The 27,150-nt window shown below is 48.7% G+C and overlaps 2 protein-coding genes across 3 annotated transcripts; both read left to right on the plus strand.

Annotated features, from left to right (window-relative positions):
- The first annotated feature begins 383 nt into the window (after positions 1-383).
- APOD (apolipoprotein D) lies at positions 384-5,944 on the plus strand. The gene is made up of 5 exons (XM_081005891.1): positions 384-490; positions 3,157-3,312; positions 3,579-3,700; positions 4,273-4,361; positions 5,314-5,944. The coding sequence occupies exons 2-5, from the start codon at positions 3,190-3,192 to the stop codon at positions 5,547-5,549; spliced, it is 570 nt and encodes a 189-aa protein (XP_080862017.1). The 5' UTR covers positions 384-490; positions 3,157-3,189; the 3' UTR covers positions 5,550-5,944.
- A 4,453-nt stretch (positions 5,945-10,397) lies between these two features.
- Positions 10,398-26,702, plus strand: PPP1R2 (protein phosphatase 1 regulatory inhibitor subunit 2). Of its 2 annotated transcripts, none has more exons than XM_081007040.1 (6): positions 10,398-10,730; positions 11,313-11,420; positions 11,930-12,007; positions 12,196-12,296; positions 14,965-15,156; positions 20,932-21,001. In XM_081007040.1, exons 1-6 carry the CDS (start codon positions 10,522-10,524, stop codon positions 20,943-20,945), a joined length of 702 nt encoding a protein of 233 aa, XP_080863166.1. In that variant the 5' UTR covers positions 10,398-10,521; the 3' UTR covers positions 20,946-21,001. The 2 variants fall into 2 exon arrangements, with proteins under 2 accessions (XP_080863166.1, XP_080863165.1); XM_081007039.1 differs by lacking the exon at positions 20,932-21,001 and adding an exon at positions 23,010-26,702 and having other exon boundaries at positions 10,405-10,730.
- The last annotated feature ends 448 nt before the right edge of the window (positions 26,703-27,150 follow it).

A 27,150-nucleotide genomic window follows, 5' to 3' on the forward strand; every position in this document is an offset into this window, starting at 1 on the left:
GCATAGAATAACATTAAGTTAAGACGCATTCCCATCCCTCCTTTTGTTCTATGTCGGTAGAGAGTTTTGTTGCTTATCCTAGTTTTTTTGCTTCCTGACACAAATGCATTGAATCTTTAGCTGAAAAGGGGGGATGAGAATAGGCAAACTTTTTAAAAATACAAGGACTTAGGTTGGGGGTCCATTTTCTGAAGCAACGACTGCCTGGTACTGAGAAGACCGCTGGTGGTGGTGGGGAGGAGCGGCAAGGGCACTGATGCCAAAGAGCCTGCCCTCCGGCTTGGCACCAGTTGCCGCCCTCCTTCCAGCAACAAAGGGATGAGTGAAAGGGGAGGAAGGTGTGGCTTGCCAGGGCAGGATCCCCAGCCCCAGGGAGGCTCATAAAAGGAGCTGCCCTTGCAGGGATCCTTTCCAGAGAGGCTGGAGAGCATCTGCTGCTGGGCTGCAGGAGGAGAGCTTTCAGCAGGCAGGAGACACCACCTGAGCTCAGGTATGCCAAGACCATGTCTCTTTGGGGTCTTCTTCAAAGGCTTGTGGAAGGCAGGCTCTCCATTCTGAGGGGGCTTCCTTCACACAGGCAAGGGGCAGGAGCCTGGAGGGGCTTGGAGTTGGGCTGCTTTTTCATGCAAGCGTGGGCTCAAAATCAAGCGTTGACCCTCCAGAATTACCAACAGGGATAAATGCTTGACCAGCAGCTGACCAGGCACCCCATCAATGGCCAAAGTTTGCTTGTTTATTACTATAATCTTTATAATTTTTGTAAAATTATGGACAGAAGTTCAACATCGCTCCCCTGAGGATTTGGTTACAATAAGAGGCTAAGCCTAAGTGATACGGAACAGTTTTTCGACAAGAAAGAAAGAGAAAAGAAAGACCCAAAAGTACAAATGTAAGGAGATGTTATGGAGTGGTTACAATACCATCAGTTACATGAAATGTTTACATTAGATAGAAAAAATGTTTTCTATCCGACCAAAGCTCACAATTCGAAAAAGAACTTCTACAAAACAAAGAGAAACTTTAGTCCAAAATGTATACAGTGGTACCTCAGGTTACATACGCTTCAGGTTACATATGCTTCAGGTTACAGACTCCACTAACCCAGAAATAGTGCTTCAGGTTAAGAACTTTGCTTCAGGATGAGAACAGAAATCGCGCGGTGGCAGCAGGAGGCCCCATTAGCTAAAGTGGTGCTTCAGCTTAAGAACAGTTTCAGGTTAAGTACGGACCTCCGGAACGAATTAAGTACTTAACCTGAGGTACCACTGTAATTTGTTATTAGCCAGGGAACAAAAGACGAGTTTGTTAAAGCGTCAGTGACACACTGGGCAATAGATATAAGACACAATATAGATTTTAACCTCTGGGAAAAACTCTGGAAAAGTGACTTGAAGTTTGCAGCATGTTATTCTTTGAAGGAGAACTACCTGAAAATGACTCACAGATGGTATTTGTCTCCAAGTAGGCTTGCTAAGATCTACAAGACAGAACCAGATTAGTGCTGGAAGGGTAAAGAGAGGTGAAGGGAATGTTTTTTCATATGTGGAGGACTTGTAAAAGGGTAAAAGAGTATTGGGAAATGATCCATAATGGATTGAAAAAAATGTTTAAAAGTACTTTCCCCCCCAAACCAGAGTCCTTTCTGTTGGGGATAATTCATACTGAAATTCCTAAGTGTCAAAAAAAGGTTATTTAGGGATGCCACTACTGTGGCCTGTGTTTTCTTAGCCCCCAAATGGAAAACGAGCGAGGTCCCAACCAGAGAAGAAAGGCAACTTAAGAGGACAGAATATGCACAATTCCCAGGCTTAACATACAGAATAAGAGAACGGAACATACATTTACAGAAGACTGGAAAACGTTTATTGAATATATGGGAAATAACTGTATACAGCTGAAAATGCTGGCAGCAGTGTAAACAAGTTTTGATGGATGCAATAATGGAATACTGAATGGCATAGTTTTTGTAAAATATGCAGGGATTTATGATATGTAAAATGAACCATGGAAAGAGAAGAAGGGAAGTCAGTGATATCTTAAGGATATTTTAAATTGCAAAACAGAAGATTTAATAGAAAATTGTATATCTATATAAATGACAAGTACATCTCTAATAGTCTGAAGACATAAAAAAATTATCACAACTTTACTTCTTTCATAAAATTTATACACTGCTTGACTATAAAAAGACAAACCTCTAAGTGGATTACAAAAAGGACAAAACAATAACAGTAGCAATAAGAAAAATTAATAACAATAATTTCAGACTCCCCCCAAGTTAAAATAGAATAGGCAAAAACAGATTCCATCTTGCCTCAACATTCTAAGTTTGCCCCCCCTGCCCCCGCCCAGTTTTGCCAACGCAGCTTCTGGCTGAAGGGACTCGCAAGAGAGCCACTGTCTTCAGGGGAACCATCTCTGAACCCCCTTCCAGCTGCCATCCAGCAGACTCCCCAGAGGCAGAAGAGGCAGCTGGGCATGGCCTGCCCGGGTCAGGGGGTGCCCACCCATGGCGCCCCGGAACTGGCGTGGTCTTGAGTTGGGCTGGCTGCTCCTGAGGAGGTAATGAGAGAGCCCAGAGTGGCTGCAGACTCATTTCCTCTGCCTGGAAGCCACAAGAGGCTGCAAGTCTGTCCAACAAGGAGCACTTTTGGAAGGGATCCCCAAAGGCCATCTAGTCCAACGCCTGCAGTGCAGGAATCACGACACTTTTCTCCTCGCTCTCTCCCCTCCCTTAATGTGGATGGGTGGGAGATAAACTTTCTTAAATGAAATAAAAAGTACATCTTTGGTCTAAGATACTTTTCCAAAAAGCGATTCTACCTGTCCTATTGGTGATGTTATTTCTGAGTGTGAGGGTTGCCTTTCCTTGCATGGGGCTGTTGGTCTCCCTCCACCCAGCGATATTTGCAGCTGCCCTGGGGGGTCTCGCTGAGTTGTGAGCCAATCCATTGCCTTCTGGGCTTCTTGGGCTCTCCCCCCCCCCCCCGCCTTCTCTCCTCGACAGGCACCTAGGGATGAAGTTTCACCCAAGGCCCCTTTGGCCATTTCTGAGCCTTGCTCCATGATTGCCAGACCCATAAAACTGGAGAGTTGGAAGGGACCCCAAGGGCCATCTAACCCCTCCCTGACCCTTCTGCTGTTTTTCCCTGCCAGGAAGGGAGCCTATTTCTGCTCCCGCCCATCGCCATGGCAGTCTACTGGGTGCTGCTCCCCTTCATCCTGGGACTCCTCAGCGGGACCCAGGGGCAAACTTTCCACATGGGGAGCTGCCCAGACCCTCCAGTCCAGGAGGGCTTTGACGTCAACAAGGTAGGAGCAAACCCGCCCTGACTCTGCCTTATTGCAGCCAAACTCAGCAGTCAGCTGGACCACCAGGTGGCGGGGGCAGCGGGAGGAGGGGGTTGAAGGTGGGGAGGGCATTGCCAAGGCTGGGCAGGGAAAGGCGGGACAGAATGAGATTTCTTCAAGGCTACTCTGCGAGGAAGCCTGTTCCAGAGCGGTGCTTCAATCGCAGCCCCACAGAAGATGGGCAGAATATGGAGTGACTCTCTTGTGTGTTCCCTCCCCTCTCTCAGTATCAGGGGATATGGTACGAGATTGAGAAGCTGCCAACCAATTTTGAGAAAGGGAAATGTATCCAGGCGCACTATGAGCTCAAGGAAAACGGGAAAGTGAGAGTGGTGAACAAAGAACTCCTGTAAGTATCTTTCTCCTCCTGCTTGGCAGGAGTTGGGGGTGAACCGTGGGTTCTTCATGGTTTGGGGAGGGGGTGTGGTGCTCCTGCTGGGCTCCTGGGGGGCCCTCCTGCCCCAACACCTCCCTCTGGCTGCCCCGGCTGAGGGGTTTGCAGGCTTGCCTTTATCTAGGTGTTTCGGTGCCCCCTTCCAGGGCCAAAGACCCACCTGCAAAAACAGCTCACAGGCCATCCAACAGTGGCAATTTAAAATTATACATTTAGTTAAAACGAGAACAGGAATAGCTGCCTCTCAAACGCCTATTTTAAAAACACAGAGAGGGAACCAGGCGCACAAAACGCAGGAGGGAATTGCACAGGGAAGGAGCCACCACCGAAAAGGCCCCGCCTGCCTCCCACCAAGCAGGCAGATCTGAAGGGGAGGCCTGTGAATGCCACCGGGGCACAAGGGGACTGCGGTCCACTTTCTCCAGACACAGTTGCAGATGTGTCCATGCTGTTTCTTGTTTTGTAAACTGTTTCTTGTCCTCCTTGGGCTGCTCTTTCACCTGCTGCACGTCTTGCTCTCCCTCCAGCTCTGACGGCTCCATCAACCAGATTGAGGGGGAAGCCTTCCAAAGAGACCACCATGAACCGGCGAAGCTGCAGGTCAAGTTTAGCTCGTGTAAGTAAGTGGGAGGCTCCTCCTCTTCCTCTTGGTCCACCCTGGTCATGGAGGATGGAGCTTGCAAGGCCAACCGTGGAGGCAGAATGGAATCTGCCCCATTTCGGGGGTTTCTGCTGGCTACATTGTGGTTAGTAGTCATTGGCAATCCTCTCACTGCCCACTCCTCTTGGTGGACCATCCAAGTTGGTGGCCATCCCTGCCTCCTGTAGCAGCGAGTTCCATAGTTTAACCATGCACTTTGTGAAGAAATAGCTTCTTTTACCTGTTCTGGATTTTCCAACACACAGCTTCATTGGAGCACCTCTCTGCTTTGACTTTCTCCGCAATATTCCAAATTTGCCCCAAAGTTGTAACCATTCCTCACCAGGGGAGCTGTTTCAGCCCCTTGACAATTGGAGTGGCCCCTTCAGCTCCGCAGCGCCCTTTGTGTTGCAGCGCTGAGTGTCTTCCAGCTGTGAGCATGCCTTAGATTTGGACAAGGGCCTCACACTATTGGCCATTTTCAATCCCTTTATCAATGATCTGCTTCTTTGGCGCAATGTGGCTTCTTTCTACCTGGCAAGGAAGCAGATGGAGGCCTCATTCATTAGAAACACACAGAGAGCCATTTCCTTGATTGCCGGCTGTGAGTTTGGCCCCTTCATTCCCCGCTGCAAGGATACATCTATTATAAAGGCTGTGTTTTGCATTGTGATAGAATTCGGTGAAGTCTCTGCACTTCCCAGCTTCCCTTTGGGACGGCTGGGCTCCGAGTCGCGAGTGAACAGGCTCCTTATTCCTTTTGCGCCGTGGGCTTCGTTGTTGCCCCGGACAAAAGGGAGGCCTTGTTGGGAAATGAAGGGATGCTGCCAGGCCTCTCCTGTCCCTCTGTTTTCCTGCCGGCCAAGCCAGCCCCTGCTCTTCCAGCGGCTCTTTTGCTGATGGCAATTCCTGCTCCTTTCCCCTCCAGTCATGCCGGCAGCACCCTACTGGGTCCTCTCCACAGACTACGAGAACTACACGCTGATCTACTCCTGCACGAATTTCCTCTGGCTCTTCCATGTGGATTACGCCTGGATCATGTCCAGAACCCGCCAGCTGCCCCCGGAGACTGTGGAGCACCTCAAGAGCACCCTGCAGTCCTACAAGATTGAAACGGCTCGCATGATGCCCACCGACCAGGAGAACTGCCCATCAGACATGTAGCCTGAGAGGCCCCAACCAGCCCTGGACTCTGCCTGCTCCTCCTTGCTAGCTACTGCTTTGTCTCGACCAGCACAGCCTTGGGGCTCGTGTAGTTTGCCAGCCCCCAGGCCACCGGGACGGGTGGGAAGGCCCTGCGCCTGCTGCCTTGTGGCACCCACCTGTCCTGGGGAGGACCTTGCTGTAGTGTCCTGCTGCCCCCTTCCGCACTGCTGTTTCCGGGTTAAAATCTGTTTCAAGAGTAAAGCGAAGATCTCTGAGGAGGCTGCCACCTGACTGAGGCTGCCAGTTGCTTCCTGGAGGGTTGGGAACCTGGGACCGCATTCCAAATTCTCTTGTGAGGAAACTTCAGTTTTTCTGCTTAGAATAAACTTGCCTAATCAAGCAACTTGCATCTATACAGCTCCTGATTTTCCTTCATTTATTGTGTCTTGCTATGGTGCTGAAATTGCAGGGGGGGGGGCTTGGAGTGAGAACCCCTCACTCCTTTGGAACTTGCACCTCCGAATTTCCAGAACCCCAAAGGGTGTGTTTGTTTCCCACCTCCTTGCAGCCTCTTTGCCTGGGGCTGTCAGAGGCTGAGCCAAAGGTGGGTGGTTGAGATGGGTGCTGAGGGTTGTTGTCACTCCTGCTGAAAAGCCATGTCTAGACCTCCTCACTGCCGTTCAGAGGCAAACCATCTGGGCCTCTGCTGAGATGTGCATTATCTGGCAGCCTGCCTGGTCAAGTGACAGGCTGGGGGCCCAAGAGGAGTAAATGCCGCAGAGACGGGGGCCAATTGCAGCCAGCTCCCCAAGTGGCCCTTCCACCTGCCGCCCCAGCTTTGCAAACATAGTCCCTGGTGCTGTGTTTTCTTGGCCAGGGGCTCTCTGGAGCTCCAGTGATAAACACAAGGCATAGAAAATATGTAAAAACACCTCAACAATTGAAGCCTTACCTATTTGCAATTTATTTGCAGTTTAGGAGGGACCAGTTATGGTTGAGGTAGTTACAGGTGAGAAATAACGGCTGCCCTGAGGCCACCCAGTGAGGATCAGGCCCGAGTGGAGATGCGCCCCCCCACCCCCGTCATAAGCCTCAGTCACATGTCAGAGTACACGGTTAACGGCTGAATGTGAAGCCAGCGCAAGGAGCAAACCACAACCCTCTGCTTAGCGTGGGGGCCACCTTCTGGAGTGAAGTGGTTTGCTTCACTCCAGACAAACCACCATCTGAAACCTGAATCCCTGGGCCTGGCTTGTTTGAGAGCAGCCAGCTAGGGACCCCTCCACCTCCCTTATTAATTGTGCATTCCTTGCGATTGGTGCTCATCATGGTTTCAGGGAAGTAATACATGATCCTGCTCTCAATGCTCTTTACGCCTGCAAGAGTTTCTGGGCAGAGACGCTCCTTCGTTTCCTCCCAGCGCCCGCCCCGGAGTGTCCTGCTCAATTCCTGTAACTTTTCATACTACAACTAAACACTTTGCTGTGCCACACAAACCTGCCTGGAGTTCCAGCACTCATGACTGCCACACCAGCTGCCGGTGCAGAAGCTGAGCTGAGCTTGAGGAAGAAGAGCTCATGGAACATTCACTGCTCCAAGAGTTTGCAAGTGGGACACTGGCCACTTCCTCACCTGCCCAGTTTCTCTAGGCAGCCGCTGGGTCTTTGAGCAAGCAAGCTGATCCGCCGAGTGGGCCTGGAGCGCCACCCAGTGGCTTGCCAGGAGCCAAGCACCTGGTGCTCCAGAGCCCTTCAAGAGAGTCAGAGCAGGGTCCGCAGGGCTGTGTGGAATCAGGACTCCTGCCTCTGGCCTCCTCTGGGTTGCTTATTCTCTAAATAATAGCCGGCTGAGCTCTGCCACCACTCAGGGCCAAAGCCCTTCCAAGCTGGCTCACACAGAAAGTCAAAATGCAAAACACTAGTAAAATTAACTTATTAAGACTATAAAAATAAAGCAGGAAGCTGTAAACATTCTGGCACATCTCCCCATGAGCTTTTTCTCATTTGCATATACCGATATTTGCCTTAGCTAACTTATGCCACAAGCAGCAAATGAGGGCCCAAAACTAAGGAGAACAGCAATATTTTAGAAACCCGATGATTCAATTTCCATATGGCCAAAACAGTATTTCTAAAGCAGGGAGCAAATGGCTTTTAGGTGAAGCACATGTGTGGCATAGCAGGAACAGTCAGAGGAGAGAGGGGGAGGGATTCCTTCCCGTATGTGAGAGGAGAAATCCTTCCTAAATGAAATGCAGTTGCCACCTGCCATTTTTGTAAGCGCCTGCATTCCAAGCAATGCATACGCAGAGAGAGAGAGAGAGAGAGAGAGAGAGAGAGAGAGAGAGACCTGCAGATCTGCTACCTGGGGTACTTTTGCAGCTGATGGGAAATGGCTGGATGGATTGAACAGACAGAACACAACTTTCAGTCCCTGGAAATTCAAATGCAGCCCCAAAGGCACAAATTCCTGGTTTGCCCAGGAGAAAACGGGCCGCGCAGCAACCCTGCGGCTGGCCAAACCTGTCTCTTCTTGCTGGAGGACTGAGAAGTCCCTGCAAAAAGCTGCTCTCCCTCTACCAACCTAGATGGCCCCCTCTGGAACCTGACGCTGTGGCTTCTGGGTCCTACTCAGGTCCAGCCCTGAACTCCCCCCAAACTCCCAGCTGCTCAAAGACAACCTTGGCTCAGATCTGGCCACCAGTTATGAAAGAATCCCGTTTTCCACAGACCATCAACAGCCATCTTGGTCCCTCTCAATATTTTGACCTTTCCGCAGCTGGTATTCAGATGGATAACTACAGTGACATGCGCTTAGCCCAGCATCATGCCGGGACAAATGCCATGGCTTCCTCTGGGAGTCAGCGAGACTCACACTAACCCTGCCTTTATCCCCCTTGGGTCTTCCTCGGTTGGGGGTGCCACCCCTGGGCATTCTGTTAGCCCTCCTGGCTGTGTGTCTGCCAAGTGCCATCCCACAGCACTGTACCTTTCCCAATCCAACAGGAACACCTCGCCCTCACTCAACCGCAACACCTGCCTTGGGGAACCTGCTCCCACACAGCCTGACTCTCTCTCTCCCAGGTGACTGAAGTGAAGCCACTGCCTGCTTGCCCACTCACCCTGGTGCTGTGTGACGGATGTGCACAGGGCTGGCCCATCCATGAGGTAGACGGAGGCAGCCGCCTCAGGTGGCAGAATCTATGGGGTGCCTCCATGGATGCCCTCTACCACCACCCTGGTGACTGGAGGGGTGGCTGGTTGGCGTGGCTTCCGGACTCGGGTGAGATCTCAGAAGAGCCCCATGAGAGGCCTCTGCACAATCTTGTGGGGCTCTCCTGAGATATCGCCAGAACACACAGCTGTGCACCCCGGCAAGAGAGGCTTTGGTGGGGCGGCAAGGGGGGAGGCGGGCTGAGCATCTGCAGGACAGCAGCTTCCCATCTCGCCTCAGGGGGTGAAACAGGATGCATGTGACCTTTATTTTTTCTATTTATTAAATTTCTATACCACTGGTTCACGGCATAAAAATACAAGCAGGGACAGGGGAGCTGGCAACCCGGGAGCCCGGCCATGCGGCCCCTGCATGGAACTCATCCGAACCGCTCAAGGGGAAGAGGCCTGTCTGGGCAATTTTGTGCTCGGGCCGAGAGAGACTGGCAGTCCCCCCGAGCTCCCAAATGATCTGATGAGCCAGCAGCGGCCCAGGCTCAACCCGGCCATTATCTCAATCACTCCAGCAAGCCCGTCGATGGGTTTGGGCAGGGCTGACAGCTGGCAAGATGATGCGGTTGTCACTCCTCGCAAGGGAACAGGCAGAGACACGGCGCCCTGATTAGCAGCCAAGCAGGGCGGGATGTTCTCCTGCCTGGAGCTGCTCTGCCCCTTTGATGCTGCGTCCCTTGAAGGGAGGCTCTTGCAGCGATCGGAGATGGCCGACTTGTTAAAGCTGTTCTGACAGCAGAGCGGCAAACCCTAATCCCCTCGCACGCCCAGCGCCTGGCAGCCAGCAGTAAAGCCCTCTGACGGCGGCGGTCATGGAGGCCTGGAGCTGGGATGGGCCCAGGCTGCCGGCTGCCAGGGGAGCGGGCGAGGGCTCTGCACCCATCCAGACAGGCTCTTCCTGGGGCAGAGCTGGCAAGCCACCCAGGAGCTCAAGGCAGGAGAGAAGGGCCCACCTGCCCGGCCTTCTCTTCACGGCCAGCCTGGCACGCAGGCGGAGGAAGGTGTCCCTCACCAGCCACGCCAGTCCAGGCGGTGCTGGGGTGGGGAGAGGGGGTCTGAATGCCCACTTCGCCCCGGGCTGTCCAGGCTGCCCGACCTCACGGGGCTGTTGTGAGGATGGCATTCAGGATGAGCCTTCTGAGTGGAGCTGCAGGGGGCTGGACTGGATGCCCTCGGGGGTCCCTTCCCGCCCTTCTATGAATGGGAAACGCGCCCTCCGCTGAGGGGCCTCCGGGCGAGGGGAGCCTGGTGCGCCTCCCTCGAGGCCTCGCTGCCTCCTTCCGGGCGAGGCCGGGCCAGACCCCGGGGTCCCGCGGAAGGGACTCTTCGCCTCCCGGCCTGGGCCCCGCCGGGCGCGCCTGCACTACAACTCCCGTCATCCTGCGGGGCCGGCGCGGGGGCCGACGGGAGCTGCCATTCTGCCTATTCGCGTCCAATGGCAGCGGCTGTTGTCGTTTGGGTTGCGCAGGCGCAGTTGGCGTGGAGCGGCGCGTTCTACATCCGGGCTTCCGCGTCCCGCCGCCCGGCCTCTGAGGCGGCCCCGCCCTCCGCGCCCCGCTTATGACGCCGCGTCGCGCGTCGCCGGCCTGTTGCGCGTGCGCAGAGCGAGGCGGCGCCCTGACTGCGAGCGGCCTCCCGTCCCGCCTCCGCCGCCTGAGGAGAAGCAGCCGCCGGAGAGCCGAGGGGAGCGCGGCGTTGGCGGCAGCGAGGCCACGGGCGGGCGAGCGAGTGGTCGGGCGGGGAGCGCCTGCCCCCCTCCCGGCGCCATGGAGGCCAAGTCCTCGTCCAGCAGCGGCCGCCCCCCCGTGAAGGGCATCCTCAAGAACCCCTCCGGAGGCAGCGGCGGCGGCGGCGGCGGCGCGGGCCTGGTGGCGGCGGCCCTGGCAGAGGCGTCCACCGCCAAGGCCAAGCCGCCCGCCGCCAAGCCCGCCGCCGAGGCCCCGCTCGAAGGCGCCTACGACGCCGACGCCCAAGGGTGCGAGGCCGGGCCGGGCCGGGGGGGGGGCGGGCGCGGGAGGCGGGGCGCGGCCGAGGGAAGGGCGCCGCTCCCGCCCCGGGTCAGCCTCCCTTCGGGGCCCCGAGGCCACTCCCCGTGGGCGGGGCGGGGAGCCTCCTGGTCAGATCTCCTGGGTTGCTGCCGGGGGGGGGTCCTGTTTTGGGGGCTGCCCTTCGTCAGGGGGGGCGTGTGCGACCTCGTTTCATGATTGGAAGAGGCAGATCAGGCGATCATCTATTCTTATTCCAGATGGGCGGGGTATAGATAAGTTACTAGTATTATTATCATCCACCTTTTCTCCAAAGACCTCAAGGTGGTCTTTGCCCTTTCGCCCTCTTCATCTTCTCCTTACAACAGCCCTGTCGGGTTGGGGGGTTATAGAGCCCAAGACCCACCCAGTGAGCTTTGTACCTGAGCAGGGGCTTTAAGGTGGGGTTGGATAGATCCAAAGGGTGAGTTGCCCTGCTCTCTGGGGAGAGGGAATAGGGTTTCTGAAAGAGAGAAGTGCTAATGTTTCTCTCCGTTCTAATTCCATTTCTTTCCTTTCTCATGTTCTTTTAGTAAGAAGTCCCAGAAGTGGGATGAAATGAACATCCTAGCTACCTACCATCCAGCGGGCAAAGACTACGGCTTAATGAAGATAGATGAGCCAAGCACTCCCTACCATAGGTAAGCCAGACATGATGATTAAAAGATAGGTTGCCCTTGTGTGCTTCGCCAGATAAAGGCACTTTTGATAGGCTAAACAGCAGCCTAGAGTGAAAAGATTTCATGGTGTGGCAGGCTTTATGTGTTGCAGGGGTTGCTTTTGATTAATTAGTGCACATTTGTGTGCATGATAGGCTTTTGGGAAGTGCAAGCTCCAATTATAAATTATTTGGAAATATATCTTTCAAAAAATTATATATCAAGGGAAAAGCCCTTCTACTCTGTTTAAAGAGACCAATTACAGCATTTAATAGCTCTCTGAATATGACATAGTTGGATATCACCTTGATTTTTGAAGATACCTTTGGTATCTTCAGCACAGGAGTTGATTTACACAAAAATACTTGAAAGAAGGAGCGCTGGCATTTAAAGGAATCTCTTCCGGCACACAAGTAGCTTGGGGCTGCTTCTTCAAGTGAGGCTGTAGCAGCAAGTTCTCTTGACGTCCTCTCTGTGTCTTACCTTTGCAGCATGGCAGGAGATGACGAAGATGCAGGCAGTGATACAGAATGCAACGAAGCCGTCACTGCAGATGTCTTGGCAAAAAAGTAAGTGCTCCTGGGTGCTGGGAGGATTGTTAGGTTTTATGCTACATTTAAAATTTATATTTTTACCTGAACTTGCTTATTTCTTTGGGTGTGTTATGTTACTACTGTAACCTGTCCTGTGATCTTGGGAAATAGAGTGGGCTATAAGTATTATGAAATATAATAAATAACCCAATAAATCTGTGTAGGTTAGCAGCTGCAGCGCATGGCAAGGGGCCGAAGATCCTCGCTCAGCAGGAAGAGAGCAGCGACGAAGAGGATGAGTCAGAGTTATCTCCTGAAGAACGTGGTAGGTCTTGCTTTGCCAGTTAGAGCCAAATGGCGCCTGTGGTATAGCTGAAAGGTGTGAAGGGCTAGATAGTTTTTATTTTTCATATTTGCACAGATGTTGTGGTTTGGTTCTTATCCCTATCTATAGATGGAAAGCTGAGGCAGAGGATGGTAATTTGCCTGTGACCATCAGGTGGGGCTGCGAGGTGGGATTGAAGCCCAAGGAACAGACTCTTGACTTGGGACCCCAATAATATAATAGTTATAACCTGTGAAAGAAAGATGCTTGGATTTGAAGGCACTCCTGGGGGTTGGATTCCGTTGAAACCAGTGTTGTTAATTGACTTAAGCCCTTTGCAGTGAGGGGCTCCTCTTTGAGTATGACTTAGCTGGAATAGAGCCCTTAAGTGTCAGGTAATGGCTGGGACCTTCTAACAAGTGGAGTTGGGTTGGGTTAACAGGTAAAAGTTCATCCTTCTTAGCTCTCTACCTCCCCATGGCATGATAAAGATGCTTGGTGACAGTTATGATTTTGGATATTTTCCTTTCCTCTGAACTTTCCAACTAAATTTCAGGCTCTTGGTGAGACACTGAGCTTTTTCCAAGTCAGCAGTTCTTTTGACTACATAACATCATAGAGGAGGGAGAGAGCTGTGGTGGTGAATAAACTGCCTTTTCCTTTAAGGCTAACTGCAGGGGCAAGGGAACAAGTTGGAAAGAATGGTCGCTCTTTGTCGGATCAGTTTGGGGATCATGTTCTTGCCTCTTTTTGCAATTAGACGCTGCAGTTCTCTGTGTTCATACCATGGCTTTCTGAAAACTGCCCTTGAGAATAGCTGGCATTTGTGCTGGGTATCTCTTTTTTTTGTACCCTTAAGCCTTCCCAGTTACCTGCCCTTATGCCTGACTCCAGAGTAAAATGGCTGAGCTTGGGAGCTGCTTAGGTTGGTCTTTTTGCTCCTTCCTTTGACTTTACTAAGCAGAAAAATAAGCCACTGATTTCTCAGTGCGAAGGCCCAACAAAATAGACATTGGTGTGGTTCTTGCACAGACTGTGCATACACACTTGTGCAGGTAGATTTTGGCTGCTCAGGTGGAAATTCTGCTCCACTGCGGACCTGGAAAAATTCTAGTTGAGCACCCTGCAGAAGCTGGGAGGGGGAAATGTTCTGGAAGTTCTTTTTTTTATAAATAATTTTTGTTAGCCGACCAATCAAATCAAATCACATCACATAAATTCCGAACTACAAAGCCGAATTTTAAATTTTTGTTGAGGGGACCCATATTTCAAGTTCTGAAGGGGGATTCCAATCATCTTCTTGCTACTGCGTTAATATCCAAATCAGTCCAAATAATGTTCATAATTCTATCCAGTCTTATCTTGCTGTTTCCACATCTCATCTTATTCGTATATTTTTTTCTTTTTTCTTTATGATCTCTTCTGATAATCTCCTTAAGTAGATAAACACCAATTATAATCCTGTGTGAATTTTTCCGTTCGTCCAATCCTCATATCAAGATGGTTTCCATATATCATCGCTTTCATAAATAACATCGCTCTTTCCATCATTAATCTCGCAGATCTGTCGCTTTTAAGTCCCTCTGAGGAGTCTCACCCACAATATAAAAACAGCTCTGTTCCTCCTCCCAGACTTAAGTCTTCCGACAGAACCTGCCAACATGGCGACGGTATTTTTAACTGCGTCATTCCAAAGCTCTTATACTTTCACGATCTTCTTGAAACATGCTTTGGTTAGAAAATTATCTCCACACAGACATAAATCCACAGCTTAAATCATTAAAACGACATTTCTGACTTGTGTGGGGGGGGATTCTTAGTTAATCACATAGAGGAAAGAAAGGAAAGTTTTTCCCCCTCCCCCATCCAGTCCCTTTGCCATACCGAGCCTTGGTGATCTTCTCATGATTTATTCTTGTTCCTCTGACCCATCTTGTTTATCAGAGATCTCTTCAATTAGCAGTCTTTACTCCCCCTCCATCCTTGAAATATGTGCATTCGCTTCCTCCTAATTGTTTCTTTTGAAGTTATTGCAGCTAGAGACAGCGTCCAGGAGCGCCGAGATCCACAGGAGGGTAGTGCCTAGTGCCCCCATCCCCACAAATTTGGGGGTGGTGTAGGGCACAGCAGGCAAGGGCAGCCCCCCACAACCTTGGGGGGGGGTAGGGAGGCTATTTACTCCCATCACAGCCTCCGAATTGCCTCGTGTGGGTCGGATAGATGTTATTGTCAGCCATCTTACGATGCGCCCCTAGTGGCCCCTCGATGTTCTGGAAGTTCTAGACTGACCAAAAACAAGTTGTGTTTGTGCTGCCTCCCTACCCACCCCTAGCCTTTGGGATGAGGTCGGCTGTAACGCCCCTTAGGAAATGCACCTTGGGGAATGTGGTAAGTAATTCCAGTTGAACACATTTATGTACATTGTCTCCTGGCCAAATGCAATGCCTCTGCAGGATTTTTTAAAAAGCTTCCTGTTGAAATTTTGATTTATTTTTGTTTGGGTGGACCCCAGTTCTTGCAGTTCAGGGTCTTCATGGCAGCAGGCAGTGGCGGCAAGGTCTGCTGCAGCTTTAGCAGAGTGTGTAAAATGTGAAGTTGCAGGAGGTATTGCAATCGAAAAACAATGGCTGATGAGTTGGTCTACTGAATCTGTTTGTTCTCCGTGCAGAGAAGAAGAGGCAGTTTGAGATGAAAAGGAAGATCCACTACAATGAAGGCAAGAACATCAAGCTGGCCAGGCAGCTGATTGCGAAGGAGCTGCATGGTGACGCAGCCAATGAAGAGGATGACGATGATGAATGCGATGATGAGGATGAAGACGATGAATGTGATGAAGAGATGCGGGACACAGTAGACCTTGGTGAGCCAGTTACTCCCAAAGTGCCTACAGTTGGTGCCGGCCAGAGAGCACTTCCCCATTAGTGTCGGCTCTATGAGCCACAGAGTGGAGGGCGTTTTGCAGGGCTGAGAATAGGTTTCAGATTCTTAGGTGCCAGGATGAAATCCCCAGGCAGGCTCCTAGGCAGCTGCTCTAGGGGTTTGGCATCCTTGGCCATCTCCAGCCAAGTGTTTGCTTTGCATCGCCTGACAACTCTGGTATTGTCTTCAAAATGACATACAGTATCAGCTTGAAGTCTATATTGTGCTGTCGGTTTCATGATTTTTGACCTGGCAATATGTGTTTGGTGATACATTCATCAGGTAAACATCCTGATATACCAACAGATCACAATGTCTGAAATAAGGATGTAATTATGTAAAGGTGAACAGGGTAATGTCCTGGAAAGTGCTGCTTCTTAGGGGTCTAAAACTGACACAACTGATAGAACAGAACAAGAGGGACAGAAGAAATCGTGAGAGAAGGGATGACTGGCTTCACATTTTTTACATGTTGCAATTTTTTTCATAGTGCGCACACACATTGTGATTCGCTATATATTGCCATGCTAAATATTATGAAACTGTTGACATAATGTGGCCTTCAAACTGATTTTTGATGATGTTTCACTACATTGCCTATCCCTAGTCTGTGTGTGAGTATGTTTGGCGCACTATACAAAAATCACAATGTGGGAAAAACCATGAAGCCAGCCCACACTTCCTTGGAAGTTTTCAAGCAGAAGTTGGATGGCCGTCTGTCATAGATGCCTTAGCCAAGCTTCCTGCACTGCAGGGTGTTGAAGTAAACGACCCTTGCGGTTTCTCCCAATTCTGTGATTCTCGCAATTCCTGCAGCCCCTGTTAAACTCTGCCAGCTCAGCTCTCCCCTGCCAGGGGGCAGCAGATCACAAGAGCAGGTGCTGGCAAAAATCACAATGTGGGAAAACCCATGAAGCTAGCCAATGGCTCTACATAGCTCCATCCTTATTTCAGACATCAGTATATTGCAGTGTTTAACTGGTGATATATCACGATGTCGAAAACCAGATATTGCCCAGCCTTAACAGCCAGCTCTGTTTCCATTGGAGGGACTTGTTCCTATTTGCCTGCAGGGGCCGTTCTCCTTGAGGTGGAAATAGGAACTGTGGCGAGACAAAAATGGGCAGTGTGTTGCCATTCTTGTTTTTCCACTCCTTTTCTAGGTGACTGGAAGGCAAGCCCTTCTAGGATTTGTGCATCTGGGTGGAGCCCAAGCAGCCAGCACTGCCATGTCAGCAGACAGACTCAGTGTGTGTCTGCGTGAGAGAGAGAATTGGGCAGCAGCTGAGCTGGCCTGGAGGTTTGCGTTTGCACTCCTCACACAGCGATCCGCATGCAGAATGGCTTGTTCAGCTGCTGCTGAGCTGGTTTGGCCTTCCCTCTTTGCATGCCTCATTTACCCATCCTCCTTTATCCTCACATGAATAAATTGAATGCTTCTCTCGGAGATTTCAGAGGCTGCTTAGTGGCACTGATTTATTTATTTTTAGTTGGCATCTGCTGTTGCTGGCCAAGTGACTTCATTCACAAAGACACTTTGGAAGTAGCAGTGTTAGTGATGCCTGAACAGTTGGGTTTTGAGATTCTCCTCCCAGATGCAACCCAGATATTCTTCTAGCCCATGATACACATATGAACTTCAGTTTCCAAGTTCTTTAGTTCTAAGTTTCTCCTTTAGCAGAAATACACCTTTGACATCTGGGCTGGAAAAGGCAGTGATAACAAAGGGAGATTTGAAAGGAATAAGCCAGGCATAGGCAAACTTGGCCCTCCAGATATTTTGGGACTACAGTTCCCATCATCCCTGACCACTGGTCCTGTTAGCTAGGGATCATGGGAGTTGTAGTCCCAAAACATCTGGAGGGCTGAGTTTGCCTATGCCTATGCCTGGAATAAGCACATGCAGAACAGCACTGTGGCAGAGACAGGCGATAGAGGAGAATCTGTGAGTTCTAGGAGAGAGTAGTGAGCCCAGGTGTGCTGTGGAATGGTTGAGGGAGCCCAGGGAAGAGAAGACACAGGTGATACGATAGCTGTTTTCTACTGTGAAGACATCCAAAAGGACCTCTCCAAACAGGCAAAATGGCAAATGCTGTTTGATATGAGGTTCATTCCACGCCAAATCACCTGGTGCCATGTGCTCTCACGACTTAGATTTTCTTCATTTTTTTAATGTGTAGTTACCTATGAGATAATCTCAAATAATTTTAAAAGGTTTTTTGGTCCAAAATTGGGCGCAGATGATTTTTTTTTTGAAAATTTCGATTTTTGTGCAATTTAGGCTAATGTAATTTCTGCCTCATTTTAAGAAAAGCCTCCTGTTTCACTCATTTTTCAACCAATTGGGCTTATTTTGGTATCAAAATAAAGGTACTTGTGGTCTCTTTCAAAATAAGGTATAAAAATGGTATTAAGTGCCACAGAAAAGGGTCACTGACCATTCAAAGTGAATTCTTGTCAGTTTATTTCTGGTGGATTTGATAAGCCATAGCATGCAAACCACAACTAACATGTGTTTCATACTTTTATTGTAGAATGGGCTAACCATGTACTTTTATGTTTTGAAAATGAGGGTGTTTTTTGTGGTTATAAAATAAATTGATTTTGAAGTAAATTTTTTACACTTTTTACACTTTTTTTGTACAGGTTTAAGGTCTCTTTGAGCCTGAAATAACTCACACATTCGTGAGAATAGTTAAAATTGTACCCCTTTATGTTACAATGTCATCTGATATATTTTAAAAATTAAGTTTTATTGATTACTTAATAAAAACAAAATACGTCTCAGAGCCTTTGTTCATTTTTTTGTGTAAAACACTTCTGCAATGATATGGTCAAATCTATTTTGTTTCTCATACATGTAATATGGTAATGAAGGGGTGTGTGTGTGTGTGTGTGTGTGTGCATGCATGTATATGTAACGATAGATAGATTGGATTTTACAATTTAATATTCAACCAAATAACAATACAACATTTGTCATATAAACAAAAAAGGAAAAAAAACCCACCCCATGACTTCCCTGGTTCTTTAAATATTTATTACTTCTGCTTAATTTTTGTCTTATTTTTATGATCTTATACCTCAACGTACTTAACATTTTTATACCAAATTTTATTTCGTAATTACAATTGCACTACATTTGAAAAAACGTACTTTCTTTTTCTTTACAGTTCCAGCATTTATTGGAACTAGTTCTATACATTTTTGCAAGCTTAACTGGAGTTAAATATCATCGGTACATCATTTTCATATAATTCTCTTTCAGAGTTGTACAAGCAGTAAATTTTAAATCAACTTTCCATAATTTTTCCCAATCTTTCATTTGCATATTGTGTCCTAAATCTTGTGCCCATTTAATCATTACACATTTAACTTTTTCATCTTTGGTTTCCTATTCTAACAGTAAATTATATATTTTCTTCAGTATTTTAGTGTTATCCTCTACAATTTCTCTTTAAAATCTAGATAGAGTATAGCTAAATCATTTCTTTTTATCCTATCTAAAAACCTCGTTTACTTGAAAATATTGCAACCAATCATTAACATGATCTCGAATCTCTTCAAAATCTTTAAATTTTAATTTCCCTTCTATTTCTATTAAAAGATCTCTATATGTAAGCCATTTTTCTCTCCTTTTTTAAAAATTGATGTTGCTTCCGTTGGTGACAACTACCACAGAGTCTTTTGTTCTAATAAATCTTTATATCTTCCCCATACTTTTAAAAGCGATCTCCTGATGACGTGATTATAGAATATGCACTTTTCCTTTATAATTCCACAGGTACGCATGGCATCCAAATCTGTTGTCATGTCCTTCAAGATCTAACAAATCTGTATTTTCCAATTTAAAACCTACTGGCTGTTGCTGGGGAAGGAGGGGGAGAGGCTCAGAGTGAGCATTGTCACAATGGTGTTTAGATGGAGCTGCTTGCCGGGCTCCATATTTGCTGAATTAAAACCACAAAATAAGAATTTCTTCCTTTTACTTTGATCCTTGAAGCTACCGGGGGAGAAGAGAATCCCTCAAGTCTGATACTTATTGCCTAAATCCTTTGGTTTCATTCACAAGAAACTTGATGGATGTTTTTAAAGTACAAAAATAAATACATTTTTTCTTGCTGATTCAGAAAGGTCATATTGCATACAGTGGTTAAAACAGCATCATTGACCATACTACATTTATGGGAAGCAAAATAGCTTTGACCATATCATTTCAGAAGTGTTTTACACAATAAAATGAACAAGGGCTCCGAGACGTAGTTTGTTTTTATTAGATCCTGCGGGAAAAGCAAAATCAATTGAACTCACTAATAACTCTGGAAGTTCAAACCGCAATTAAACAGGGAAAGATTGGGAAGGCACCTGGACCAGATGGATTTACAGTAAAGAATTATAAAATATTAGGTGAACAACTGATATCCCTGTTAAGAGAAGTTATGAACAATATATTGACAAAAGGACTGATCCCAAAGACATGGAAAGAAGCCTATATTACTTTGATTCCAAAACAAGGCACAGATTTATTGAGTGTGAAGAATTATGGACCAATTTTGTTATTAAATAATGATTCACTTTGAATGGTCTCCTCCGCCCAATTTTGGACCAAAAAATCTTTAAAAAAATAATTTGAGGTTATCTCATAGGTATCTACACATAAAACTTTTTTTGAAGAAAATCTGAGTCATGAGAGCATGGTCAAGTATTAAAATCAGGTGATTTGGCGTGGAATGAATCATGAGTAAGTGTAAAATGATGTACACAGGGGCGAGAAATCTAAAGTGCTCCTGGGATCGGCAGCAGATGACCAAGAAGGAGATCTTGGGTTCCAGTGGAGACCTTGATGAAAATGTTGAGAAAGGCTAGGGCAGGAATAAGCAAATTCCAGCCCTTCAAATGTTTGGGACTACAATTCCCATCATCCCTGACCAGTGGTTCTGTTAGCTAGGGATGATGGGAATTGTGGTCCCAAACATCTAGAGGGCCGGAGTTGGCCTATGCCTGGGCTAGGGATTGTTAGGAAAGGGATTAAGAAGAAAACTGCCAAAATTGTTACGTCGTTGCACAAATTTGTGGTGCAGTTTGGAATGTCGCCTCAAAAAGAATATTGTAGAGCTGGAAGAAGTTCAGAAAAGTACAAGGGGGTGAAACAACGAACCAGTCAGGAAAGGTGACAATATTTTTAGTTCAGAGGAAAGACAAGCAACAGGAAACATGATAGAGGTATAAAATTGGGACTAAAGAACATCTTTCACACAGCGCAGAGTCAAGTTATGGCATTCCCTCCCACAGGAGACAGAGATGGGCGCCAACATGGGTGGCATTAAAAGAGGATTAGAGAAAAGCTTGGCAGATCAGGCTCCCCCGGTGACCGACCACTGTGGCTGTGTCTCTGCTGACTCTGCCAGAGGCAGCAGGCCTCTCCGAACCAGCGGCTGGTGTTCTCTGTCCTTCTTGCGGGCATCCCTTAGGGGCAACTGGTTGGCCCCTTTGAGAACAGAGTTCTGCCCTAGACAGGCCATGGACTGGTTCCTGCAGGGGGTTCTGCCACCACTTCAACCTCTGGAAGCAAATTGCATAGCTCCCCCCCCCCCCCATAATTTTATCTTTTTGCAAGTGCACTGAAGCAGTGCCTGCCCATCTGAAACACGTTATGTGCCTATTTCTTGACTGAGGTGAGTTTTGTTTTTTTTTACTGTTGTCTTCTTTCTGACAGATTGGGACTGTTGAATAATATGTTAGCCATGACATTCAGAGTAGTAGGAATAAAGCAGATGAGAATCAAATCAAGGCCTAATGAATCTTCCCACCAGAACCCCGACGACGACGTGCTGGTTAGCTGCTGGCCGTAATTCTGCGGATGATCTTTCTTGTGAAGCTGTGCAGTTCACAGAGCAAAGGAAGCTGAAACATGTGCATTTCTGAACTTCCTGTGAGCCTGAGTCACTTAGAAATCCCTGTAGGATACTTCATCTCTCTTTTCAGCACAGTATTTGGACAAGAGCAGGCCTTGAATCTTGATTCAGTTGAGGAGGGGTTGCAGTCCTTTCAGCTGGGTCGGGGGGGGTCCTTCTGTGTTTGTCTCCTTCGTGCTGGCATGCTGGAATAGGTGGCTAAGTGCAGGAGGTTCTGGTGGCCCAGGCTCCTGGTCTTCTCCCCCAGCAAGGCCCTGGGGTGCTTGTGAGTTGGGCTCCTTCTGCTAAGCTCCCTGTGGCTTCCACTTGGTCTCTTACAACCTCCAGTTGCATGACCAGGGCTCCGTCTTTGCCCTTCCCACAACTGCAGAGCCGAATGAAGGGCTTCCCTCTAACATGCAGGCCTGTAGACTCTCTGGCAGCTGTTCATCTTTTCTCCAAGCAGAGGGGCAAGCCTGGGTTGAGTTGCCTGCTCTCAGTTGCTCACTTGCTGCCTTTGAATGGAGGGCTGGGTGTGGGGCTGAAGCCACTGCGGGGTTTAAGCCACTAACTGTGAACCGTGACTTTTTAAAAGACTCTTTCCTCTGAAATGGGGTCTGAGTTGGAGGCCTGCAGGTTTTTATTATTAAGAATTGGATTTCCTACCTCTCTCTGAGGCCCCAGTGATAGGAAAAAGGTTCATTTTCTCCCCTCTTTCCCCCAAGTCCTGTAGGAATGGTGTGGGGAGTGTTTGGGGAGTATCGGGCTAAGCTGGTAAGTGTAGTGTGGAGCTCCCTGCTCAGTTGTCTAAAGAGCTGTATGCGTCCCTCAACTTAAAGAAACCTGCTGTGTGGCTAAGATGTCGGGAAGGAGGCCAGGAGAGACACTTGGGGTAGCAAATCCTCATCAGTCGGCTACAACAACATTGGGACTGGGCAGGGAGGAGAAGGCACACATGATGTCCCAGATCCCAGTGTCTTTCTCTTCATCTTCAGAGATCTTTGCTGAGGTTAAACAAAAATGGCATTGCTTTGACACAACTGGTTGATCTGTGAGTGGCTGATCTCTCCCCTGCCCGGTCACCTGGTGCACTGCTGTTAGTCGAAGATGTTGCTCCCTTCCCTTTTGTCTCTTCAGCCTCCTGCTTGACAGCTGTGGGTTATTTGTGTGTGTGTGTGTGTGTGTGTGTGTGTGTGTATTTATATATGTATAGTTCTGCCTCTCCGTGTGCCTTCCTGCTTAGTCTTCTGTAGGTGTACCTCCTTCGCCAGCCTGTTCAAAAATGGTGCTAGACTTGGGGTTGGTCCAGTTCTTGCTGGGATTATGTGTGGCAGATGCAGAATCCTGACCATGAGGTGTGGATGCCTTGGTCTCTTGCGCTTGGTTGCCCAAGTTGGATTTATTTCCCAGGTGGCTTCAGGCTTGTAAAGAGAAGGTCACCTGGTATCCTTCCAGGCCTGCAGTCTGGGAGGGCAGCTTTTGTGACCTGGAAGGTGGTTGAAGCATGTGGGTGGTCTAAAAGGCCCGCGTGACGGACATTGGGGGTGGGACCCTTGCAGAACTGCCCATAACGCTGGTTGAGGGGTGTCTATGCAGGCCAAGCAATTGCTGGGCCTCATTTCAGAAACAGTCACTGGAGGCTGAGAGGACTCTTGGCTTCTGCAGCTAGTGGAGATGATCCATGTGTTTGGGTGTTGTGCACACGCTTGGATGGACTCAGGTTGACCATTTGGAGTTTCACCCTGTTCAGATGAAGAAGAAAGATGCTGCATGCAGGCATCTGACCGTCTGGGCTCTGCTCCTGTGAGGGTGAACGCTTGCCCCACAGACGCACAGTCTTTTGTGACGTAAACTGCAGCTGGTGAGAAATGCCCTGTTTCTTTTTTTCTCTTTCCTACAGCACCTGATCCTAGCGACCCACTTGAGAAAATTGCACACAGCCTAGAAGAAGTCTGCTCAGGACTGTAGCTGATCCTGAAGCCATACCTTTGTATTCACTGCATTGCACACCTGCAGTTGTGACTCAAGTAACTGAGGAGCAGGTCGGCTCCCACTTAGTGTTGCCAAGTGTGGTGGGAGCCGGCGAGACTTTTCTCTTAGGCAGACGGAAAACTCTGCTGAGCTGGCTGATTCTTGTGCCTGGCAGCCACAGAGAAGACGGCTTCATGCATAAACAGCAGGATCACATGACGTACAATGCAGGTGACTTTGGCACATCCGTGTTGCTCCTCTTTATGGTTTTGAAACAACCAGTCACTTTGCTTTCTCCTATTCTATTTGGCAGGACCTTCTAGGACTTAAAGTGGCCACATGCCTGGTAGAAGGGCTTTGGCATTGATGTGCCAAACTTTACGACTAGAATAGATGAACCCTTACACTGAACCGCTTGACAATTGACAAGGTATTTTGAAGAAAAAAAAGGGATTGATTGATTAATAGGCTTCTTTTTGTAGAATATTTCTTCTTTGTTAATCTTGCTAGTCTGTATCTTGTTGCTGGAGGGGGGAGAAAGAGGCAGAGAGGGAGGCGGCATTAATGCAGCCATGAGCAAAATGAAGGAGAAACGGGGCTGTGCATTCCCTCCATGCTTCCCAGAGCTTCCCTGCTGTTATGTGGGGCCTGTTCTGAGCCCGGAAATGGTGCTCCAGCCCGGCCGGGCTGTGCAGCCTTCTCTGCTTCTGCTTGTGGGCTTGGCTGTGGAGTGTTGTCTTGTGGGCCCTTTCACCCTGAATCTCCATTGAGCTGCGTGCCACCTTGTCAGCTGAGGCAGCCCAGGGGCTTGCCACACTTTCCCAAAGTTGGAGGGAAGTCAGCTTTGCAAATCTGTGCTGGAAGCCTCACTGGCACTTGCCTCCCACCCTCTTCCTGTCCAGAGCGATAGGGTGGCCTGGTGAACTCTGCTGCCACGCAGCCCTAGTGAGGAGTCGGAGCAGCCCCCTGTAAGTGGTTGTGGATGGAAGACCAGCCTTCGTGCTGGAGGCCCCAAGCGGTGGGGTCCTGGCAGGTGAGAAAGAGTCAGGGGTCTGGCTTGTTCCCTCTCTCCAGACTTGAGTAGAGAGACAATCCTGCTTTGGCTTTTCATTTTCTAATTTTGATCTAAATTCAGTGTGTTGACCCAACTTCATATGACTCTATGGATCTGTTTTAAGGTGGCTTGTTTACTGTGTGACATCTGAACAAACACATTGAAAGTTATAGTATTGCATTCCAGGGCCGACTTAAAACGTTAGGCTCTTTGTACCCTTACAAGAAAGACGTGTGTGTAGTCATTTAATATAGATAAAATGGGGAGGGGGCCGTTGAAACAAGCTTAACCTTTCCACAAAAGTCCAGGCTGTGTGGAATTGCATGTAAGCTTTACCACATCAGAGCCACTGTATGGCTTCCCGTTTGCAGTTTTATTTTGATATTTTAAGTAAAAGTGTAGTTTCCTTTGACTGCATTTTCCCATGAGAAGAACTTGTAGTGAGTGTTCTGTTCTTTAAAGCAGCTCTCCAGGTGCTGGTTGCACTCCAGCTCCCAGCCCCACCCCTGCCGGCCCTTTTCTGACAACATCATGGTGAAGTGACGCTGACCTGTATCCCACTTGGTCCCAGTGAGTGCATCTCCAGGGCAGCCACCCCCAGTCCCCTAGTTGGCTGGCTGAGATGGTGAGTCCTCTGGGCAGGGATGTTGTCTGTTCTGTACAGCACTGACACTAAATAAACAAGTCTAATACCACTGACTTGCTTCCTCAAGCCATCCTGATTGCTTGCGAAGCTCCCCCTTGGCCCTGGGGGAGTTTAGCCTGTGCTCTGCTGGCCCACCATCTGTGGAAACCTCCTTTGGACTTCAGGCTCCTCTGCAAAGAGGGTGGGGAGAAATGCCTGCATTTGGGATCAGCACCTCTTGGTTGGCCTGGGAGAGGAGGAGTTGGCTGCATGATGCTGAGGCCAAAGTTGCCTGCCCGGAACAGCCTCTCTGAGCCTTTGGGGCCCTTCGTCTGGCATGTATTGATGGCCCTTTTCCTGCCAAGCTGCAGCATTTTAAAGTACCAAATCAAGGTATATAAGCGTTATGAAGAGCAGAGGGGTCTCTGGGAGCTGGTGGCCTCTGACTTCCTCCCTGGGAATGTGCAGGAGGGATCCTCCCAAGTGAGCTCTGCATGAGTGCCGGTTCTTCACCAGGACATGGCAAGTGGAGGTGTCCGGTGAAGAACCTCCTCTACTCGGGTGGGGGAGGGAGAGAAGCTGCTTTTCAGGCCCCACCCCCAGCGGCGGAATCTCTTGTGAACAGCCTCCTTTCTTTCCTTAGCATGCAGTCTTATAATCTGCCCAGACTATGATCCAAGTATAATTGATTAAGGTTAAGGCATTGACTCTATATGAATTTCTGAAGATTTGGTATCTCCCCCCCCCCCCTTCAGCCAAGTTCAAAACATACAGTGTAACACTTCTAGGCAACTGAAACCAGAATGATTACATTTTATGAACCTCCGTCCATTGTCTGCCCAGCGGGAGGGTTCTCAATCTAAAGGCTGCGCTGCCTTCCCTGCCTAAGCATTGCAGTGATTCCCTGCCGATTGCACACTCCACTGTTTTGCAAACAATTTTGATTGGTCAGTCGTTACCCATTCTTTGAAAATGCAGAGTTCATTCATCAAAGAATGGTATTTCATTGAAGCATGTGTTTAATACAGTCGTACCTTGTATCCCGAACACCGCAAACCTGGAAGTGAGTGTTCTAGTTTGCAAACGTTCTTTGGAACCTGAACGTCCAACGGGGCTTCCGTGGCTTTCGATTGGCTGCAGGAACTTCCTGCAGCCAATCAGAAGCCGTGCTTTGGTTTCTGAACGGACTTCCAGAACGGATTCCATTCGACTTCCAAGATACAATCATAGTTGATTTCTCAAAAGAGGGAGGATTGGGGTTTTAGCGCTATGTCGTGTTTGTGCTTACGGTGTAGGGGAACGGTCAGGCTCATTCTCCTGACTTTAGCTCAAGGCCATGGTGGGGACTTGGTCCTACTTCTGGGGTGTCACAGTCCTTCCCCTCCAGCTTTAATAATAGGTATTGGAAAACACCTGATGGGTGCTCTGATCTACCCTGCACAGCACGTCTGCAGCTGGCTGGCTTTTCTTTTTGGGTAGTTTTGTAGCATAGCAAAAGCAAGCTCCATCAACAAGCCTGCTTCTCCCTCCCCTGGCCTTGCAGGCTTTTCTTGGGAGAGGTGTGTGCTCACCCTGAGGGGAAAAGCAAGCTGGCAAGCACCAGGAGAGCAGCCACACACCTCCCAACTTCCTCAGCCAAGCCAGGTACACATCAGTTGTTGACTGCCCTTCCTGTGTTGAACCCACAAAGTCGAAAAGAGAACTCTCAGGGCAGCCTCTGGAGGGGCTGCTTCCTCCTTCCTTTTCTCTGCTGGAGGGACACCGCAAACGAAGGCGCAAAGAGTTGCCAGCAGTATGTTCACCTGTGGGATACCTTCACCAGGCTCTTCCTGCTTCGTTTGCTCACTGTCACTGCCGTCACCAGGATGGAACTGCAGGAGCTCTATGCAATGTCAGAGTGTGTTTTGGGTTGTTTGGTATTTAGAATAAAGTTCTTAATTTAACTGTATGTGTTTTTGCATTTGTTCAGCTGCTGAGGCTGCAGCCAAAGGGGATGTTTCCTCTTGTTCTCCTTTGTGGGGTGGGGGGAGAAGTTGGATCCTGGTGGACTTTGAACCAAACTCTCCAAAAAGGTGGAAAGAGGTTTCCCAACAGAGTGCCTAGAGCATGGTTAAAAAACCATGTTTCATTTTAATTTTTAAGATGAGAGGTCATACTATTGCAAGGTAAATAATGGAGGAGCCAACTGTCTTTTCTGAAGTAGAATCATGTATGGTAAGCTCTCAACCTACATGGGGGTTACTTTCCAGGGATCGTGCCTGAAGCCAGAATTGCATATAGTCAAAACATTGGCAAGTCCCACCATTGAAAACAAAGGCTTTTTTTCTGGACTCCTGCCCCTTTTCTTTCTTTCTTTCTAATTGCCAAGTGCGTAAAGCTGAATGTGCACAA

This window comes from Podarcis pityusensis (assembly GCF_964106645.2).
Source record: "Podarcis pityusensis genome assembly, chromosome: 5".
NCBI classification, from domain to species: domain Eukaryota; kingdom Metazoa; phylum Chordata; class Lepidosauria; order Squamata; family Lacertidae; genus Podarcis; species Podarcis pityusensis.

Bases quoted from the DNA above. Each gene is read 5' to 3' on its own strand.
- APOD (XM_081005891.1), top strand. From the start codon at position 3,190: ATGGCAGTCTACTGGGTGCTGCTCCCCTTCATCCTGGGACTCCTCAGC. The intron at 3,313-3,578 runs GTAGGAGCAAAC...CCCCTCTCTCAG, and splicing joins AGGGCTTTGACGTCAACAAG to TATCAGGGGATATGGTACGA. The intron at 3,701-4,272 runs GTAAGTATCTTT...CTCTCCCTCCAG, and splicing joins GTGGTGAACAAAGAACTCCT to CTCTGACGGCTCCATCAACC.
- PPP1R2 (XM_081007039.1), top strand. From the start codon at position 10,522: ATGGAGGCCAAGTCCTCGTCCAGCAGCGGCCGCCCCCCCGTGAAGGGC. The intron at 10,731-11,312 runs GTGCGAGGCCGG...ATGTTCTTTTAG, and splicing joins TACGACGCCGACGCCCAAGG to TAAGAAGTCCCAGAAGTGGG. The intron at 15,157-23,009 runs GTGAGCCAGTTA...TCTTTCCTACAG, and splicing joins GCGGGACACAGTAGACCTTG to CACCTGATCCTAGCGACCCA.